The sequence below is a fragment of the Vicia villosa genome, unplaced genomic scaffold (genome assembly GCF_029867415.1).
Source record: "Vicia villosa cultivar HV-30 ecotype Madison, WI unplaced genomic scaffold, Vvil1.0 ctg.001425F_1_1, whole genome shotgun sequence".
NCBI classification, from domain to species: domain Eukaryota; kingdom Viridiplantae; phylum Streptophyta; class Magnoliopsida; order Fabales; family Fabaceae; genus Vicia; species Vicia villosa.
The window spans coordinates 20,806-40,646 of NW_026705615.1; the positions used below are offsets into that span (position 1 = coordinate 20,806).

General features: G+C 34.9%; 1 protein-coding gene across 1 annotated transcript; it reads right to left on the reverse strand.

The window, feature by feature from the left end:
• Window positions 1–3,617: 3,617 nt before the first annotated feature.
• Window positions 3,618–5,058, reverse strand: LOC131635106 (putative expansin-B2). The gene is made up of 4 exons (XM_058905719.1): window positions 4,828–5,058; window positions 4,411–4,523; window positions 4,100–4,278; window positions 3,618–4,028 (listed from the first exon to the last, which is right to left on the reverse strand). Exons 1-4 carry the CDS (start codon window positions 5,021–5,023, stop codon window positions 3,701–3,703), a joined length of 816 nt encoding a protein of 271 aa, XP_058761702.1. The 5' UTR covers window positions 5,024–5,058; the 3' UTR covers window positions 3,618–3,700.
• Between the last annotated feature and the right edge of the window lie 14,783 nt (window positions 5,059–19,841).

Consider the following 19,841-nt stretch of genomic DNA (forward strand, 5'->3'; position numbering starts at 1 on the left):
ATGAGTCATATTTATAGGATATATGTAATAAATAAAAAACTAACATCAAATTTTCCAATTAATTGATATTCATAATCATACCATTTATAACAAGTTCGTGCTTAGTTCCTTGAGCATTTTCACTATGTCTTTTTATAGAATGCCTAAAAAAGTGGTGAAAATGTTTAATGCTTTGAATCGCAAGGAAAGTTTTTGTGGGGAGAGTGGAGGAAAAGAGGAGAATCCATTACTTTACCCTTTGAAACGGGGGGATTAGGAGTTAAAAATATTGAGATGTTCAATTTGGCTCTTCTAAACACGTTGAGGTGGCGGATTCTTCAAGGGCGTGATGCTTTGTGGTTCGATGTGTTGAAAACTCGGTATGGAGACATATCCTCAATTGCTTTTTGTGGTGGCAAGAAATTTAAAAATCCTCCCTCTTGTTCATTTTGGTGGAAGGACATGATAAAGGTTAGTGTATCTTCTTCATCGGATCCTCATTGTAAGAATTAATAATAAGAAAATCAATCATATAATTTTGTATTTTGTTTTAGTCTAATATCTTTTAATACTTATTATTCTAAGGACTTTATTATATCATATACAAATAACATAATAAATATAATGCCTAACAAGTATATATATTAACAAACAATATATATCAAGGTCATGATACAAAAAGCATATACAGCTAATACTGATTGGCTATTAGGGCTTACCCCAGCATTATGTGCATAATCCTCTCATTCAGAACCAAATAATGCTTAACAACTAACTTCTTACTAATAAGATGGATACCTAGGTATCTGAAAGGGAGGGAGCCTTCCTAAAACCCAGCTAGCAACTTCATCTGATCTTTGATCTTTCCATCAACAACTCCTAAATAAATGGAGAATTTCTTTGGTTTCACCTTTACGCCAGTGGTCAGATAGAACTTATCAAATTGCTTTAGCATTAGATCTATAGAAATATTATCTCCCTAGTAAAAAGTAGCAGATCATTTGCAAAAGATAGACTATTGATTTTTAATTTTTCACACTTGGTATGATAGTTAAAATCAAGAATGTTGTCCAGTTGGTGCAGAACTATGGTTAGATACTCCCTCATTAGAACAAAAAGTAAAGGAGAGATTGGATCACCATACCTCATACCTCTTTTAGCCACCATGATTCTTATATAAGTGCCATTTATGTTGAATCTATATCTTATAGTTCTGACAGTTTTCATTGTCCATTTAATAAATTTGCTAGGGAAACCAAACTCCGTTAAGATTTGCTCAAGTGATCTCCAATCCACCATGTCATAGATTTTTAGAGATCAATTTGCATCATGCACTTAGGGGGGGTATTCTTCATGTTATAACCCTTAATCAACTCATATGCCAATAAGATTGATCATGCAGATGTTGACCTTTAACAAATGCATCCCGATTCTTGCTAACCAGAGTATTGATTACTTTGCTTAATCTGGAAGTCAGAACTTTAGAAATGATCTTGTAGACAGTAGTGCGGCAGGATATTGGTTGATGGTCCTTAATCATCTTAATCTTAGTACACTTAGGAATCAAAGCAACTACAATGCAGTTAAAGCCTCTATGCAGCCCACCTTTTTGGAAGAACTCTTTGATAGCTTCACACACATTAACACCAAGTATCTTCCAAGTGTTTTTGAAAATACTGGCTCCATAATCCTCTATGCCAGGTGTTTTATTATCCCTAATGCCCTTAAAAGCTTCCATACTTTCCTTAATGCTGACAGGATGAATGAGAAATCCATTTTCCCTTGAGTTAGATGCTTACCCTTTCTCATGACTGCATAATTGACCCCTTCAAGCCTTTCCTCCATAGTTCCCATCAGTGAACCATAGAATCTGAGAACCTCTTTCTCAATTTGGTAATGGTAAAAAACAAAAGTGCCATCCTCTTTGGTTATACTTCTCATGTAATTATCTTCTTAGACTTAATGGATGCATGGAAATATGCACTGTTTCCATCTCTAAGTATAAGCCAGTCAGTTTTTTCTTTTTGCCTCAAATCCATATCTTCTATGTCCATCCATTTGAGCACATGGTCAGTCCAGTATTTCACCTTCTCAATTATCTCTAGATTCATTTTGTCATCAGTGAAAAATAATTGGGCTTCACCCAATTCCCTTATAACTTGTTCCACTTTATTATGGAGTCCATGGAGAGGTTTACTCAGATCTTTAATGGTGAACTTTAACCTTTTGAGTTTACGCCAAAGAATGTGCATAGAGGACTCTAAAATATTTTGTCTCCCATTATCATCTACAACTTTGTGAAAGCCTTTCATCTACACAATGCAATTTTTGAATTTTAAATGATTCCTCTATTGTATACCTTGTCTTTCCCCTTAATGCAAAGTAATGCATGATCTAATACAATGGGAGCCATCACAGTAAGGGTAGAGTCTGCATTGATTAGCAGCAAATCCATATTACCTGGGATTCTATCAATCCAAGAGTAGATGTTGCAATCCATTTGTTTGTTTGACCAAGTGCAATAATCTCCGAAACTATCCATTTCAACCAAACCAACCTTTTCCATCATGTTCTCTAATTCAACAAATTCTTCCTCTGTCACAATTTTGCCTCTAACTCTGTCCTGAGCTCTAAGGACATTATTAAAGTCTCCCAGCAAAACCCAAGGCCCCTGTTGATTTTGATGCAATCTTTCAATATCCCTTCATAACAATCTTCTTTGGTCCAGTTGATTCTTAGCATAGATGGTTGTGATCAAGTTAAGAAAAGCCCCCTCTGGTCATAAACTCCCCAGTGTATAAGTTGGCTAATATTACTAATGTGCCTAACTTCAACTCTATTATCATCCCACATAAGCCAAATATGACCATTATCATGTTTCTCATAATTATCCAAGTACCTACCCTTGAATTTTAATGTAACCCTTATAACTTTGGCTTTATTAATTCTTGCCCTAGTTTCAATCAATATAGCTATTTCAGGTCTAAGATTACAGAGAATGAACTTATCTCTAAGATCTTACATAGTTTACTCAGCCCCCTAACATTCTATGATATCATCACGTATTGTCTTTCATCACTAAGGCCTCATTCAAAAGACTTAGTGATTCAAAAGTATTGTGACTAAAAATTACCTCTGGCATTACTTCTTTGACAACCTCTTTTCCTCTTTTATTTCATTCAATAGTAGTCCAGCTTGTACCTTCATCCTCTACTGTTTTCTCCATTTCCTTCTCCTCAGGTGCAGTTGCCTTTGTCTCACCCAAATTAGATTCTTTTGGCCTCTATTATTTTGGAATTTTCCTATTCACTTAAACACAATTATGGCCAACTCTTTGGCACTTCTCACAATATTTAGGCATCCATTCATATTCGATTGGTTGCTTCAACTTATTTAATCCAGTATCCCTTATAGTTATCTATTTGGCTAGGGTTTATGTAATGTCAACTTCCACTAGGATTTGGGTATATGATACCGTCAACCTATTTTCTATAAATTCATCGGTAACAAGTGGACTACCCAGAGCACTTCCTATTTTACTTAAGATCTTTTTTTTTTTTGTGAATTAATAAAGAATAAATGTATAAATGACATAATATATTATAAGCAATTGTACAATTTTATTATTAATTGATTACATATTACAATCCAAAATCCACTTTAAAAGGACTTCATTGAGTTTGATACATAGTGCTAATCCAAATATATAGACCTTTTAGGTTTAATTAATATTTCCAATTGCTCGGTAAGTTTGACCTGGCTGCCAACCTACAGGAATCACATTATTAGCCACAAACATTTTTCCAGACTCAATTGTTGTTAGCCTAATAGAAAATGGTTCATTTAATTGTGCCCCTTTATTAAATTTCCAAACAGCACCCCATGATTGTTGCATAGCTTCCCAAGTTTCCGAATTTCCTTCTTTGAGTTCAACTGTTTTGAGATCACCATCCCCATTCTCATATTCAATAACAGTTGCAAAATAGTCTTGGTTAGATCCAAAGTCAACATGGAAAGCTATCGGCACACCTGGGTAATTGCATGTAACTCTGCAAAAAAAAAGTCGAAAAATTTAAACAAACATATCAAAACAATTCTTATAAAGAAACATAGATAGTACCTTTGATATTCGACTGGTATTTTTCCAGCATTGCGTAGATTGTCAGCTTGACCTGAAATTGCCATGGAACCGAAAGCTTTTCCACTCAAATCAAAATAATGATCACAACCAGGACACTCATCAGTGATAACTACAGTAAAAGGGTTTCCTGAGCAAGCCGGATTTTCAGTGCACTTCACCTAATATTAGAACAAAATAAATTCAATATGTGAATTCTTAATAAAAATATTTAATAACTTTCAAACAAGTTCAAAAGTCAATACTAATAATTTTTTTAATTTTTTTCACAACTTCTCTTTTAATCGTTATACCTGATAACATGAACCACAACCTTTGCCTGATTGATAGATGGAGGGGTTTGCTGCTGATATCATTGAGTTGAAAGGAGGCAGACCAACAGCATTTTGGTATCCACAAGCACCACCTACATAATTGATTAATGTATTCATTAAAATTATTTTAACCTTTATTTTTACTAGAAAAAACTACATGTGACAAAAAATTATACTCCCTCCATCCCAAAATAATTATTATAGTTGATCATTTCATATGGATTAAGGAAATGTGATAAATAAATGAGAGAATAGTTATTTTTATTTAATTATAATAAATTAAAAGTATTAATTAGATAGAAAAATTGAAAGATAAAAATTAGAATTACATTATAAACTAAAAGTGACAATTATTTAAAAAATAATAATTTTATAGATACAACACTTATTTTATACCTTCACTCCCATCACCTTCGGGAGGTCCATACCAAGTAGCCATTGTAGATGAATAACCTGAATCAGTTGTGAAGTTTGAAGAAACACTAAAAAGTGTTTTGGGCTTAAAACAAGATGAAGGGGTTACTAGGAATATTAAGAGTGAACCTATAAATATGAGTATATGAGAAAATGTAGTTCCTAAAGTAAGAGCCATAATATCACTACCACTGAGATTTTGGTTGTAGTAAGTGTACTCTATGATTTGAGGAAAAGCTAAGAGGATGTTGAGGTATTTATAGATTTGAAGTTCTAACTGAAAAACATATTGTAATTTTAAAAGATAGAGTTCAGATTTTCTAAACAGTAATAAAATGCTAATAAATTTTAAAAAAATATTTGATATAGGAATAATTGGTAAAATAATAAATTAATCGTAAAATCAAAAAAGTTAAAGAAATGTGATATTTCTAAAGTCAAAAGAATAATTTATTTAAATTTGGATATATTAAATTAAAACGAATATTAAAATTTTCAAACATAAGAATGAATATTTATTACCTAAAATTTGCAATGATAGTTTTTCCGTTTATATTATATAAAATATATAATAAACATACTAAATTACTCATCATTTTATTTCTAAAATTAAAACAGATTTGTTATTAGTTTCAATAGACTTTTCTAAAAGGTTCGGCTTAAAGTGGAATTTAGTCTAGCCTACTTAAAGTAAAGTTAGATCAGACTTATTTAATAAAAAGGTCAAGCTTATGTTTTTTAAAAATATATTTAATTAAATAGGTTAGGCTTAGGCTATTAAAAAATCCTATAAAAAATTCACTACAAAAAAAAAATGTCATCTGCCACGGCCACGAAACCGCGGCAATATACAAAATAATTGTGGTTTTATGTTTTGGTCACGATTTGGCCACGGAAACCTGACTGTGGGATATGCGGGCGCGACTTAAAGTATAAGCCACGATTTTCTTGTTTGGGCCACGTTTGATATACATTTGTGGCTTGTATAGGCCACGGTTTAGGTATCTAGATTAAGGGTGCCTCAGTTCTAAACAATGGCCAGATTGTAAGAGCACGGTTCTCATTTAATGTATGGCATACGTACGGTTTAGTTGCCTAGGTCTTGTCACGGTTTGTTCATGGTCACTAATTAAAACCGCGGAGTTTTGCACACGGTTTTACACCATTTATGTAGGCCACAATTTGGAACTAACACACCTAAACATTGATCTAAACTTTATGATCAAAATATAAAATAAACAAGAATTGTATACATGCTTTGACAACAAATTAGAAAAAACACTTAACACCAACCATGGCTTATAAATACAATTCTAGCATTAGATTATGCGATCATGAAAGTATCATAAATATATTCAAAAGTTTAATATTTCAATGCTAGCATTAGCTTCTACTATAGTCCTGAAGATAGCTATAATTAGGACACTATAATAGAAGTGGTAAGTAATACTTGTACGTACACCAAGTCATAAATAATGTTTCAAAAGGTGAAGGTAACATATCAAACTACTCTCTTTATATTGACTTGCAAAGGTTTGTTGCAAAAGTAAAGTTGTAGTTACAAAAGAAGGTCTTTATATAGAGACCAGGAAAACATAAACAGACATAAAAGAAACTTAGCATTTAATAGTTAACTATTTCCTATGAGAATAAACCATTTTGGCTACCCTAGGAGAATTTGTCTTTTGGCTTTCCAAGACCGTATTTAATTTATCCAACAAAATTCCCCCAGAAATTAAATTGTCGACAGTGTCACAATTGGTTGCTTCCTTGAGAGCCAGGTGAATGCAGTATTTCTCATAAAAAATACATATCCTGATGTACTCTTTCGATCATCTATATCTCCACACCAATCGCCGTCGGAGTAACCTGTTAGCTTGTAATCTTCTGTTTTTGAGTAAAACATTCCAAGTGACACAGTTCCTTGGATGTAACGAAGAATTCTCTTCAAAGCTTTCTAGTGTATGTAAACTGGTTCTTCCTTAAATCAACTCAAGATTCCGACACTTAGGGAAAGATCTGGTCTAGTGCATGTGAGATATCGAATACTTCCGACCAAGCTTCGAAATTTGTTTGCTTCGACACGTTCCCCCCATCAAATTTTGAAAGCTTGACTCTTGGATCCATTGGTGTTGGTGTCGAGATTGGATTGCAACCTTCCATTTCGAACCTCTTCAGAATGTCCTTTGCATATTTTTCTTGTGAGACAAAAATTCCAGTTTCTTCTTGTTGATCTTCCATACCATGAAAGAAACTCATCCGACCTACGTACGTCATCTCAAATTCTCGTGTCATTCGACCTTTGAATTCTTCAATCATTTGATCACTGTTGCCCAGGAAAATAAAGTCGTCGACATAGAGAGCAACGAGCAGTATATTTCCTTTATTCTTTTTTACATATAGGGCATGTTCATAGGGACATTGCTGGAAACCGTTCTTCTTGAAGTAAGTGTCAATGCGTGTATTCCATGCCCGAGGTGTCTGCTTTAATCCATAAAGTGCTTTCTTGAGTCTTAGCACTTTTCCTTTGCTTTCGTCTTTCATGTATCCCGGTGGTTGTTCGACATAGAGTTCTTCTTCGAGCACACCATTCAAGAATGCTGATTTGACATCCATTTTGAAATATTGGCCATTTGAACTGAGCAACTTGAGAAATGAGCAGTCGAATTGTCTCCATTCTTGAAACTGGTGCAAATACTTTTTCATAATTAATTCCTTCCTTCTGCTTGTATCCTTTTGCCACAAGTCGCGCCTTGTACCTTTCAACTTTGCCTTGTGCATTCATCTTTTTCTTGAACACCCACTTCAAACTAATGGTTCGACTTCCTTTTGGTAACTCTGCAAGTTCCCAAGTTTTGTTATGTTCGATAGATTTAATCTCTTCGTTCATGGTATTCTTCCATTTCTCATCTCTTCATGCTTCTTCAAAACTAATGTTCTCAGAATCTGCTAGCAGACACACAAGATGTACTTCTTCTGTATTATCATACAACTCTTGCAAACTTCTCATTATGGGCTGTGAGGGTTCATCTTCATTTTCAGAGTCTTCAAACCTTGGCGACTGATTCTGGGTTGTTGGTATACTGACTAAGGGTTCTTCAGTTTCGACTATATCTTCTGTCGAATTGTTCCAGTCCCAGCTACTTGCTTCATTCACTCGATCATCTCTACTTACTACCACCTTTTTGTTTATGGGGTCGAATAACCTGTATCCTTTTGTTTTCTCATCATACCCAATTAGTATATACTTCTGAATCTTGTCTTCAAGCTTTGTTCTTCGTTGATCTGGCACATGTGCATAAGCAACACTACCAAATACTTTAAAATGAGACACTGTCGGCTTCTGTCCACTCCACGCTTCTTGCGGTGTTCGATCTCCCAACTTCGAATGTGGACATCTATTTTGAACATAAATTAAACATTGCACAGCTTCTGCCCAAATGTCCTTCGACATGTTCTTACTTTTGAGCATTGACCGTACCATGTCAAGGACTGTTCGGTTTTTTCTTTCAACAATCCCATTTTGTTGAGGTGAATATGTTGCAGTTAGAAATCTCCTTATACCCTGCTCCTCGCAATACTTCATGAAAGCTTTCGAAGTATATTCTCCTCCTCTGTCAGAATGAAGGGCTTTGATGTGTCGATCAGTTGACTTTTCAACTATTACTTTAAACCTTTTGAAGGCTTTGAATGCTTCAGACTTTTCTTTTAAGAAGTAGACCTAAGTCTTTCTTGAAAAATCATCGATGAAGGAAATGAAATACTTCTTACCACAGAAAGATTCTAGAGTGATTGGTCCACAAATGTCGGTGTGAATTAATTCAAGGATGTGCTTAGCTTGATATTATGCCTTCTTTTGAAAAGAAGTTATCGTCTGCTTGTCAAAAACATAATCTTCACAAAAAATTTCTTCAAACTCCATGTTAGGCAATCCATGTACCATGTTCCTTCCCGCTAGTCTTTTAACCCAGCATGATGTAAGTGACCAAAACGTAGATGCCATAGAGTTACTTGGTCTTCAGTATCAATTTTCAAACATTTTTCTCGAACGCTTCTCAGATTCAGCTTGTACATTCGATTTCTTCCCATCTCGACTTGAGTAATTTGGTGCCCTGATTTATCCTTCAAATGCAGTATTCGATCCTTCATAAATATCGAATATCCCTTCTTCGTGAGTTGCCCCAGACTTAAAATATTTGCTTTTAAATCTGGTACATAATAAACATCTTGTATTTTCCTAAGTACGTTGTCTTTCTGCAAATAACAAATTGATCCTTTGCCTTCAACCTTTACTTTCGACGCATCTCCAAAGGATACATGACCATCTTCAATTTTCTTTATTTCTTTAAATAGATGTTTGTGACCACACATATGATTACTTGCTCCTGAGTCAAGATACCATATAGTGTCATTTTCTGTGTTTGTCTCCTTTTGGGTCATTAACAAGAATCCTTCGTTTGATTCTGTTTCTAGAGCGAGGTTTGTTGTCTCTTCGACTTTCCTCTTGAATCGACAGTCTTTTGCAAGATGTCCCCCTTTTCCATAATTGTAGCAACTGTATGAGTTGCAGTCCTTCACAAAGTGTCCATGTTTATTGCATTTGTAGCATTCGATGTTGGAGTAGTTCGACCTGCCACCTCTGTGACCACGTCCTCGACCATGCCAATTTTGTTGACTTGCATGTCCTCTTTCGAAATTATTGTTCTGATAGCTTCGACCACCATCTCGACCTCCACGGCCACGTCATCGACCGCACCAGTTTTGAGATAAGAGTTCTCTTTCATCTCTAGTGGATTCCTTTATTTATTCTGCATTATCATGTGTCTCCTCCTTCTTCTGTATTTTGCGCTGTTCATGTGCTTCAAGTGAACCAGCGACTTCTTCGACAATGATTTTCGCAAGATCCTTCGACTCCTCTATTGCGCATACTATATTTTCAAATTTGTCACTCAAAGATCTTAAAATCTTTTCGACAAATCGAGCATCGGTCATTGCTTCTCCATTTCGTTTCAGTTGATTTACATCTGTTTGCACGCGCGTGATGTAGTCTGACACGGACTCCGTCTCCTTCATCTTCATCCTTTCTAATTCTCCTCGAAGAGTTTGCAAACAAACTTGCTTGACTCTATTCGCTCCTCTGAACGCCGTTTCTAGTGTATCCCACGCTTGCTTCGAAGTAGTTGAACAATCAATCTTCTCAAAATCAGATTCGTCTACTGCTCTAAACAACATGTATAATGCCGTTTTGTCTTTCGACCGCGTCTCTTTCAATGCCTTATTCCGATCTGCTGTGTTTTCCGTTGTGGTTTCTGGTTCTTCAAACCCTTCTTCTACAACCTCCCACACATCTAACGATCCAAACAGCACCTTCATCTGGATGCTCCAGTTCTCATAGTTTGACTTCGACAGTTGCGGCAATGGCATCTGATTCATCATATTTTCCATGAGCTCTGATACCAATTTGAAGGTAACAGATCAAACTACTCTCTTTATATTGACTTGCAAAGGTTTATTGCAAAAGTAAAGTTGTAGTTACAAAAGAAGGTCTTTATATAGAGACCAGGAAAACATAAACAGACATAAAAGAAACTTAGCATTTAATGGTTAACTATTTCCTATGAGAATAAACCATTTTGGATACCCTAGGAGAATTTTTCTTTTGTCTTTCCAAGACCGTATTTAATTTATCCAACAAAAGGTACATCATCATCAAGGTATGTTAGAGAGAACAAAATGCAGATCCTTTTCTACAACTGGATACAAAAAACCCAAGGGATAAATAGCTATTACCCCCTGCCATTAGGGCGAGTTTTGATTTACGCCCCCTTAAAAAAAATTGAGATTCCCCCCTCGTAACTCCCAGATTCCATTTGCAGTCCCCTCCTTTGTCACTATTTCGCTGACTGTGTCCTACGTGGCACTGACTGTGTCCAACATGGCTTTTTTATAATATTTTTTATTTATGGTAATGTCCCAGGTGGCTTTTTTTTATATTTTTTATTTATTTTAATGACGATTTGGCAAATTATTTATTATTATTTTAAGTTTGTAAAATTTAATAAATTGTTTTTGTCCCAAAATTTTGCAAGCAATGGGTATCGAACCCATGTCTTCAATGTTATAGGCATGAGACACATCCACTAGGCCAACTGATTTATTATGTTTAATGTTTGAACTGAAACTGATATATTATATATGTTATCATTGAAATGATATATTACATATATTAACATTTTATATATATTAACTCGGTATTTTTTTTTTTAAAATTGTTTTTTGTTTTTAACGTACGCCACATGGATGCCACGTCACCAGATTCCCTATGCCCAGTCAGCCAAACAAGGGATAGGGTGTTCTGAAAACAGAATCTGTGTTTTATAAGGGGGGAATCTAACAAAAAAAACTAATAGGGGGGAAAACCAAAACTCGCCCTAATGGCATGGGGTAACAGTTATTTATCCGAAAACCAAAAGAATAGCATACCTAACAAAGCAACTCAAAAATTTACATTCCCAGTTAGAGTCAATATCTTAGATTCATTTACAATTTACACTGAAACCTCAGTTTCCCCAGACCTGCAAATTGATTGATAAGAAAAATAACCTATCTAGAGATAATTTATTCAAAGCCAATACAAATAAATAATAATAATAACATGGAGATAATTATTACTTACAAGACTAACCTATTTGGTATTTCAGAGTCTAACTTCGTACAGGTAGAACCAAGCATATGTTCTTCACCCAACTGGTCAATTCTAGGTTTAGATGGTGACTCTGCATTTAACGTTAGATGGAAAATCAAATACCTAACTAACACAAACATATATGTAATGAAATGTTCTCTTCTTGTATACTTAAAGGAAAAACTAGTTAGTAAGTCATTCTAATGAAAGAACAGAAAAACAAGATTATGGCAGCTCAGACATTATATGGGATGCCTCAACTAGCATATGATAGTTTTATTTATCTATTGAAGACAAATTCTACATGCAATCATGTCATTAAACTTTGAAACCCAGCAATAACTATATGTCAAAGTAAAATAGGAAATCGAGAAACTTGTTAGCTATTAATATTTATCCGGTTAAAGTCAACTGAGAAGGCAACCACTTTAATTAACTTTCATGATATAAAACTGAAAAATTAGATGCACACCTACCCTCAAGCTTAGTTTATAATTTAAATGACAAGATCGGAACTTGATTAAAGTCCAATTTCTCCTTTAATGCAGCAATAAAGAAAATTTAAGAGATTGCTATGGAAAGTCCACTTACATTAGGTACGGTCCTCACAACATCACTGTGTCCAATTTCTCCTTTATTTCGCCTATTTCATGGCTTTTTTAATACAAGTTATTTTCTCTATTTTCAAGTTTTCCTTTTCGAATACGCAAACGTCCAATGATAATTTTGAATAAACATATGCATATGAACATGATTATCATTTATCTTTTCTTTTCTTTCGTAAAAATATCTATTAGTTCATTAGATAGGAAAGGCAAAGAGACAATGTCTAAAGTAATCCAGAAGTCCTACTTCAAAGACAACAATCTGAAGAAATCCCCACAGAGTAGTCATTAAGAAGATATCTTCAATACTAACAACAAGACATAGCTCCCCGATAGAGTTTACATCTTCAACATGGCCGGTTCCCCGACACCTCGCTCTCCTCCAACACGGTTTATCAATACCTCTTATCCCTAGTCTGGGCATGTCAAGACACTATTCATCCCCAAGAAGAAATCATAAATCCCCAGTCGTATATCTTCCAGACAAGATAAAAACATCAGGGTCCCGATCAAAATACTTCATATGATATCAATCATGATCACACATCGCATACATACCCATACATTGCATATAGTATCTCATAATAAACTCATGCATAACATACGACGTTTCTCATTTACTTTGAGGGACTCATTACATAACGCATGCATCATGACATTATACGAATTGCTACACCTACTACAGAATACAGGTACAGACAAATGAACGAAATCTCCAACTTTCCAGGATCTAATTCAGCTACTACGAACGGTACTGACACGGTCAACGCTCGAAGATCTAATTCATTTACCACGAACGGTGGTGACACGATCATTTTCAAAGATCTAATTCAGTTACCACGAACGGTACTGACACGGTCAGAGATCTAATTCTGTCATCACGAACGGTGTGGACACGATCAATTATTTTTCAAAAATGTAATACAGTCACTACGAAAGGTGCTGACACGACAAGAGAATCTAATTCTATCATCACGAACGGTGTAGAAACGATCATTTTTCCAAGATCTAATTCAGGTATTACGAACGATACTGACACGATCAACTTCCAAGGATTTAATCCCATCATCACGAACGGTGTGGACACGATCAACTATTTCCTAAGTCTAATTCAGTTACTACGAACGGTGCTGACACGACCAATTCTCAAAGATTTAATTCATTTACTACGAACAGTAATGACACGATCAATATTCAAACAATTACTGATTCAAGTACAGATACATGACTTATCTTAATGCTCATCTGGATGGCATCTAAAGCCATCCCCCGATGGTACAAATTTCTGGGTATTCTAGTGTTCAATCCCCTTCCACCTTCAGATACCGACTGGTATACAAACCACTCTACATCTTCAAGTTTAAGAAAATTGAACAGGGGCAGCTGTCATACCCCAAAATTTTCCCATACTATTTCTCCTATTCAAGTTCAAATCAATACACAAAGCTCCAAGACACACTCTCCTAAACAGGGCTCAGAAACTAGGGTTTGGTTTGTTCAAAGGAAAATCAATGAATCAATGGCTCCAAGGCATCCCATATGGCTCAAAACATCTCACATTACCTCTATGACAAGTATCAAGTCTCAGCTTAAAGGATTGATCACTCAAATGTCCAGAAAGTCAATAGTCTACTAGGTTGACCTAAAAGTCAACTGTGGTAAAGTACAGTCAAAAGTTCTGATTTTTTTGTCAAAATCCTCATATTGAAGTATCATTCACCATTTGATCAAGAATTTATCATGGTTCTTCAAGGAAAGATCAAAAATCAACAAATCAAAAAGTTTCTAAATTAGGGTTTGTATAGGAGAAAGTAAACTGAACTTTGACCAGCCATAACTCTCACATGGAACATCAAAAATTTTCCATCCAAAGCTCATTTTGAAGGAAATTGGATTCCCTACAATTTTGTCTCTCACATGCCAAGGCTAAAAATGCTTCATTTGAGAGATATGGACCAAAACATTATAGGTCCTTTTCAAAAGTCAAAAAGTCACTTTTTTCAAAAGAACACACAAGGAGCATGGAAAATAATTTTAATATGAGACCAAAGACACTGGTTATAGGACTCTCTAAGGTTTCTAAAAAGTCCTAGAACTCCTCCATACCTCAAAAATTTCTAATATGCCAAAGTCAAGTTCGACTAAGGTTCTAAGGGCAAATTAGTGTTTAATGACACCACGCGGCAGCCAAGCATTTCCTCAGGTCGGATCCGAAGGAACACCAGGACAAAACAATGTGTCACACTAACGATGGCCATCAGATCAACCACATCAGTATACGCTGTGCAGTCTCATTGATCTCATGCCATTTACCTAAGGTACTCAGATCCGGATTAGGATCTTTCACACAACAAAATACCCAAAACAGCCCTGCAAAAATTAAGCAAACAAAGCAAACAATAGAAAAAATTTAAGGTGAATCCTAAACTTTAAGGTAACCCCTCTTTTATCGAATATTTAATTCCCCAGCAGAGTCGCCAGTTCTGTAATACGGTGAACTGACCTTTATAATCGAAAATGTCGCGGTTAAGCATGAGTCGCCACCGACTTTTATTTTATCCAAATTAAATAGAAAGGCTAAAAGAACAGGAAAAAACCTTTTTAAAAGAAAACGGATTCGGGGGGTAATTTATGCAAAGGGAAGGTGTAAAGCACCCTTTGCATCCATGGTTATCCATGGGCTCTTAATTGCTTTGCTCTTTGATTTAAGAAATGTAGAAGAAGTGAATACGGACTTTAGCTCGTAAATGAGCGTAGCCATTTTGAAGGTTTATAAGAAAGAATATGAAAAAGTTTTAGCCAAAGCAAGGCAATTAGGAGCAATTACTTTAGTATTTGTAAAAAATATGTTCTTTTAGCCTTTCAGGGTGAAAGGATCTATCATTGCCATAAGAGGGCAGGAAGCCTTTCATTTGGAGGTTGAAGGGTCGTCGCAATGTCGTTCGCCATAAGACTGTCCCATGACATAGAGAGGCAGGTAGTCTAAGGGAAGGACCAGAATAGCCTTTCGTAGGCAACCAGAGGATACCTCAGCCTTTTTGTAGGCAACTTCCGAGGGTCGAGGTCATATTGGTGTATCGAAGGCAGCATCATTAGGGTCTTATGACCTTTGCATAATCGAGGCAGCACGGCTGAGGTATCCTCGTATTCGAGGGACAATGGCTATTCTGCAAAAAAATACAAGGCAACAAGGCAACAAGCAACAAGCAACAAGAGGGGTTACCAAAAAGTGTGTGTGGGTGCAACAATCACGTGATTAAATTCAATTGTTTATCTTGTAATTAATTATTCTAAATTGATTCAAGGCTTGCACTCCCTAAGATTACTAGCCACAACAATGAATATTAACAGTAATAATAGCAATATGAGGAAGGGAAAAAGAAACCAGCGGAGGAAAGGGGGAATGAAGCCAGCGGGTTTGATATAAAGAATAAATAAAAGCAGAAGAATAAAGGAGATTAAAGTTTAGGGTTACCGACTATTTGAGCTTTGACGGTTGGCAAATCCTGAAATGGTGGGAAAAATAGCAAGCAAAAGTAGGGTGAGTGCATTATCAGTTCAGAGGCAGACATAGCTAACCCTAATCAAAAATAAAAGATAAAAGACATTAAAATAAATAGATAAACACTTAGCTTTGATTTTGATCTGGTATGGTTCGTAGTCGGGGGTTGACCCTGAAAATATCTGGCAAAGGCAAAGGCAAAAAAAGAAGGAAGAAAGTGAATGTAGGCAAGATTTTATTTAAAGGCAAACCCTAATTAAAAGGAAACAAAATAGATTTTAAAATAATAATTAGATTGAATACTTAGCTTCGGATCTTGATCAGGCGCATAACCGGAAGGCATTTGAAAAGTCAACCCTAAAAAGGACACAGAAAGAGCAATATTTTTTTAGTGTATGGCAAATTATCATAAACCCTAATTTGGGCGTAAATTGAATAAAGTAACGCAATCGATTTAATTAATTATTGGTCTCGCGACCTAATTAATTAAATCGGAGGAAGAAAATAAAATCATACACAAAGGCAATTTTTATGGATTTTTTAGAGTTAAAATAAAACATAAATGGATTTTTGAATAAATATGAATAAATAAATATAATTAAAATAAATAAGAAAATAATTTGAATAAAAGGAATTACTAATTATAAATAAATAAAGAAATAAAAGAGAATAAAAGAAAATAAATATGTATAAGAAAATAATTTAAGTAATATAAATGTAATTAAAGAAAATAAATAAATTAAAACCAAATATTATTATTAGTAAAAAAAGGGTTTTTGAAAATAATATATAGTTTTTATAAATAAAACAAATAGAAAACATATATATATATATATATATATATATATATATATATATATATATATATGTATAAAAAAAAAATAAAGAAACATTATGTAATAAAAAGAAAAAAATTTGGAAAACTTAGCGTGTGATTCTGTGTGAGGCGCCTCTGAGGGACCATGGTGAGCCTGCATAACAACATAACAGTGTCCATAAATCTCCATAATCGATCAATACACAATATTAAATACAAATACATGAATTAAAATTGATAATGATGCATGAGTAAGGCTAATCGACCAAGTTTCAGGTAGTGCAAACCGTGGAGAATTTGGCACGATTCTGAGTGCGTTTCTTGCGTGTGAAGATTGGAATGGCTTCAATGAACACCAGGGAACGTTTTGCAATCAACAAAAACACTTGAATCGTCCTGCAATTAGGAGTTGGAACTTTGATTTTCTTTGAGTTTTTTAGCTTCGGGTTAGGGTTCTCTTGCAAAAAGTTTTTTGTAACCCTGGCGTTTGGCTTTGATCTGTATATATATGAGATGAAATAGGTCAATAAAATTTGATCAAATATCTTTTGGATCAATGATTGAATGTGATAAAAATTTGATTGAAATTTTCTCCATATCCTTTCTAAATTTGGCTCAATTTCAATCTTTATGGGGCCAATCTCTTTTGCACGAATTTGGATTGAATTTTTGGTTTAAATGATGATTGGCATTGGTTAAAAATAAAATAAAATCAAATTTCTTTCAATTATATGATTTATTTTAATTTTAATCACTTTTAATATGAATAAAAAAGTCATAATAAATCAAATAATTTAAGTAAATTCGTGGAAATTGATATTTAGGCTTTGGATAACTTGTGGATCAAGATTGAATCAAAATAACTTGGGCCCATTTGCAAAAATATTCAAATTCCTTCACATTTTTCCCTCAAAAATAGTCCAACTTTGACAAGGCCTATCTCTCTCAATATTTGAGGTATGGAGGAGTTCTAGGACTTTTTAGAAACCTTAGAGAGTCCTCTAACCAGTGTCTTTGGTCTCATATTAAAATTATTTTCCATGCTCCTTGTGTGTTCTTTTGAAAAAAGTGACTTTTTGTTGACTTTTGAAAAGGACCTATAATGTTTTGGTCCATATCTCTCAAATGAAGCATTTTTAGCCTTGGCATGTGAGAGACAAAATTGTAGGGAATCCAATTTCCTTCAAAATGAGCTTTGGATGGAAAATTTCTGATGTTCCATGTGAGAGTTATGGCTGGTCAAAGTTTAGTTGACTTTCTCCTATACAAACCCTAATTTAGAAACTTTTTGATTTGTTGATTTTTGATCTTTCCTTGATGAAACATGATCAATTCTTGATCAAATGGTGAATCATACTTCAATATGAGGATTTTGACAAAAAATCAGAAGTTTTACTTGTACTTTACCACAGTTGACTTTTAGGTCAAGCTAGTAGACTGTTGACTTTCTGGACATTTGAGTGATCAATCCTTTAAGCTGAGACTTGATACTTGTCATAGAGGTAATGTGAGATGTTTTGAGCCATATGGGATGCCTTGGAGCCATTGATTCATTGATTTTCCTTTGAATAAACCAAACCCTAGTTTCTGAGCCCTGTTTAGGAGAGTGTGTCTTGGAGCTTTGTGTATTGATTTGAACTTGAATAGGAGAAATAGTATGGGAAAATTTTGGGGTATGACAGTTAGCCTCCAAAAACTAAACTTTCAAAAGATAAATTCTCCAGCAAAACAATCACCCCTGGAAAAGGTCAGCCTCCAATCACTCCTTCATTTTAACAATCATGCCTGGAAAGGGTTAGCTTCCAAAAATTCATTCTTTCAAAAGACAATCTCACCAGTCTTAGTCAGTAAAAGACATATTCCTCAATAATGAGTCAGCCACAATTCCGGGCTTTGTACAGAACACCAAATAAAATCCATCAAATAAACACTCTCCAATTAGAGTCAGCCTCAATTCTGGGCTTTGTACAGGACACAAAACTCCTCAGTTTAAATTAATCCCCAGTGGAGTCATCTCCCAAAGTCAATCAAAAGAAATAAAAAAGCCTCAAGCTTGGGCCTCATACAAGCCAACTCAAAATCAAACCTTTCAAACAGTAGATAGACATAGCTCATCTTTATAGGAAGATATTTCTCCTATCTCACCACAAACAATCACTTAAAACAAAATAATCATTTCAAACAAATAATCATTTCAAACATTCTCCCATTTAGGACTCATGAAAGACATGATCTGGCACACAACCCAGACTTGTACAACTTTTCCTAATTTGGTCGAGAATCTTTCATTCAAGAGGCATGTGGTCATCATACTTGATCAACCAAGTAGGCTCCCTCTCTTAATGAAACAATTTTAGCTTTTCTGTCACTTTAAAAATGATTGTGGTGGAATAGTAGAAACACCTCTCTATAAAGATGATTTCGTGTCTCTTTACTGTAAACAGATATTTAATTCAAGCTTCAACCTTGAGCTTCAAGCAAGGCACCAAAAAATCATTAATTTCCCTAATTAGTTCTCCGAACTACAAAAAGCTCTGACTTCCATTAGGGGTATGTAGGCATGAGGTTCACAAGGAATCTCAGCGAGCTAATAAAAAACCAAAAATAGTTTGTCTGTCTGTCTTTTCAAATCAATTCAATTCCTTCTCCTAACACAAAGGAGAAACTTTCCTAATCATTCAGCAACAAACACAAACACATAGACACAGAGAAGGTTCCCGTAGAGTACTACGTATATGTAGGGTGCTTAAACTCTTCCCTATGTATAACCGACCCCCCGGACTCCAGAATTTCTAGTCTAGGTGAATCCCCACACTTAGCAAACTCCTAGGGTTTATTTGAGATCTTTTTCCCCATTCCTACTCGTTAGGATAATTAAAAAGTTCGTGTGATATCGTAGGAAGAACTGAAACAAAATTCATCCCGCCCCGGGCGCATTCTCCTTCCAAATTTCGCGTGAAGGGTCTAGCGTGCCATCCTCCCGAGTGAAACGGGGAGGTAAAAAAACGACACCACAGGAGACAATTTAGGAAACTTATGATTTAAAGACCTTTATTTTAGCTGATTTGTAATAGCAGATAAAGTTGTGATTGAAGGTCCAAGTCCAGTTGGGAATAAGTTATAAATAGGAAGCTTTGTAATCTAGTTTGTTAAGCAAGCCGAATATTGAAAAGATGTAAACATTAGGGTTTTTTAAGGTATATCATCCGAACTATGGGATGGCTGCCATGTTCTTCTCTAAACCTGTAGGGAAGAGAAGTATTGTTCTCACTCTAAACTTGTAGGTAAGAGTTGAGTTATGTGTCTTTTGATCGAAGCTGGTAAGCAAGATCAAGGTGTGTTTGAAGTGTGACTTCACTCTGTTCTTATTGTCGTCTGTTTGTTATC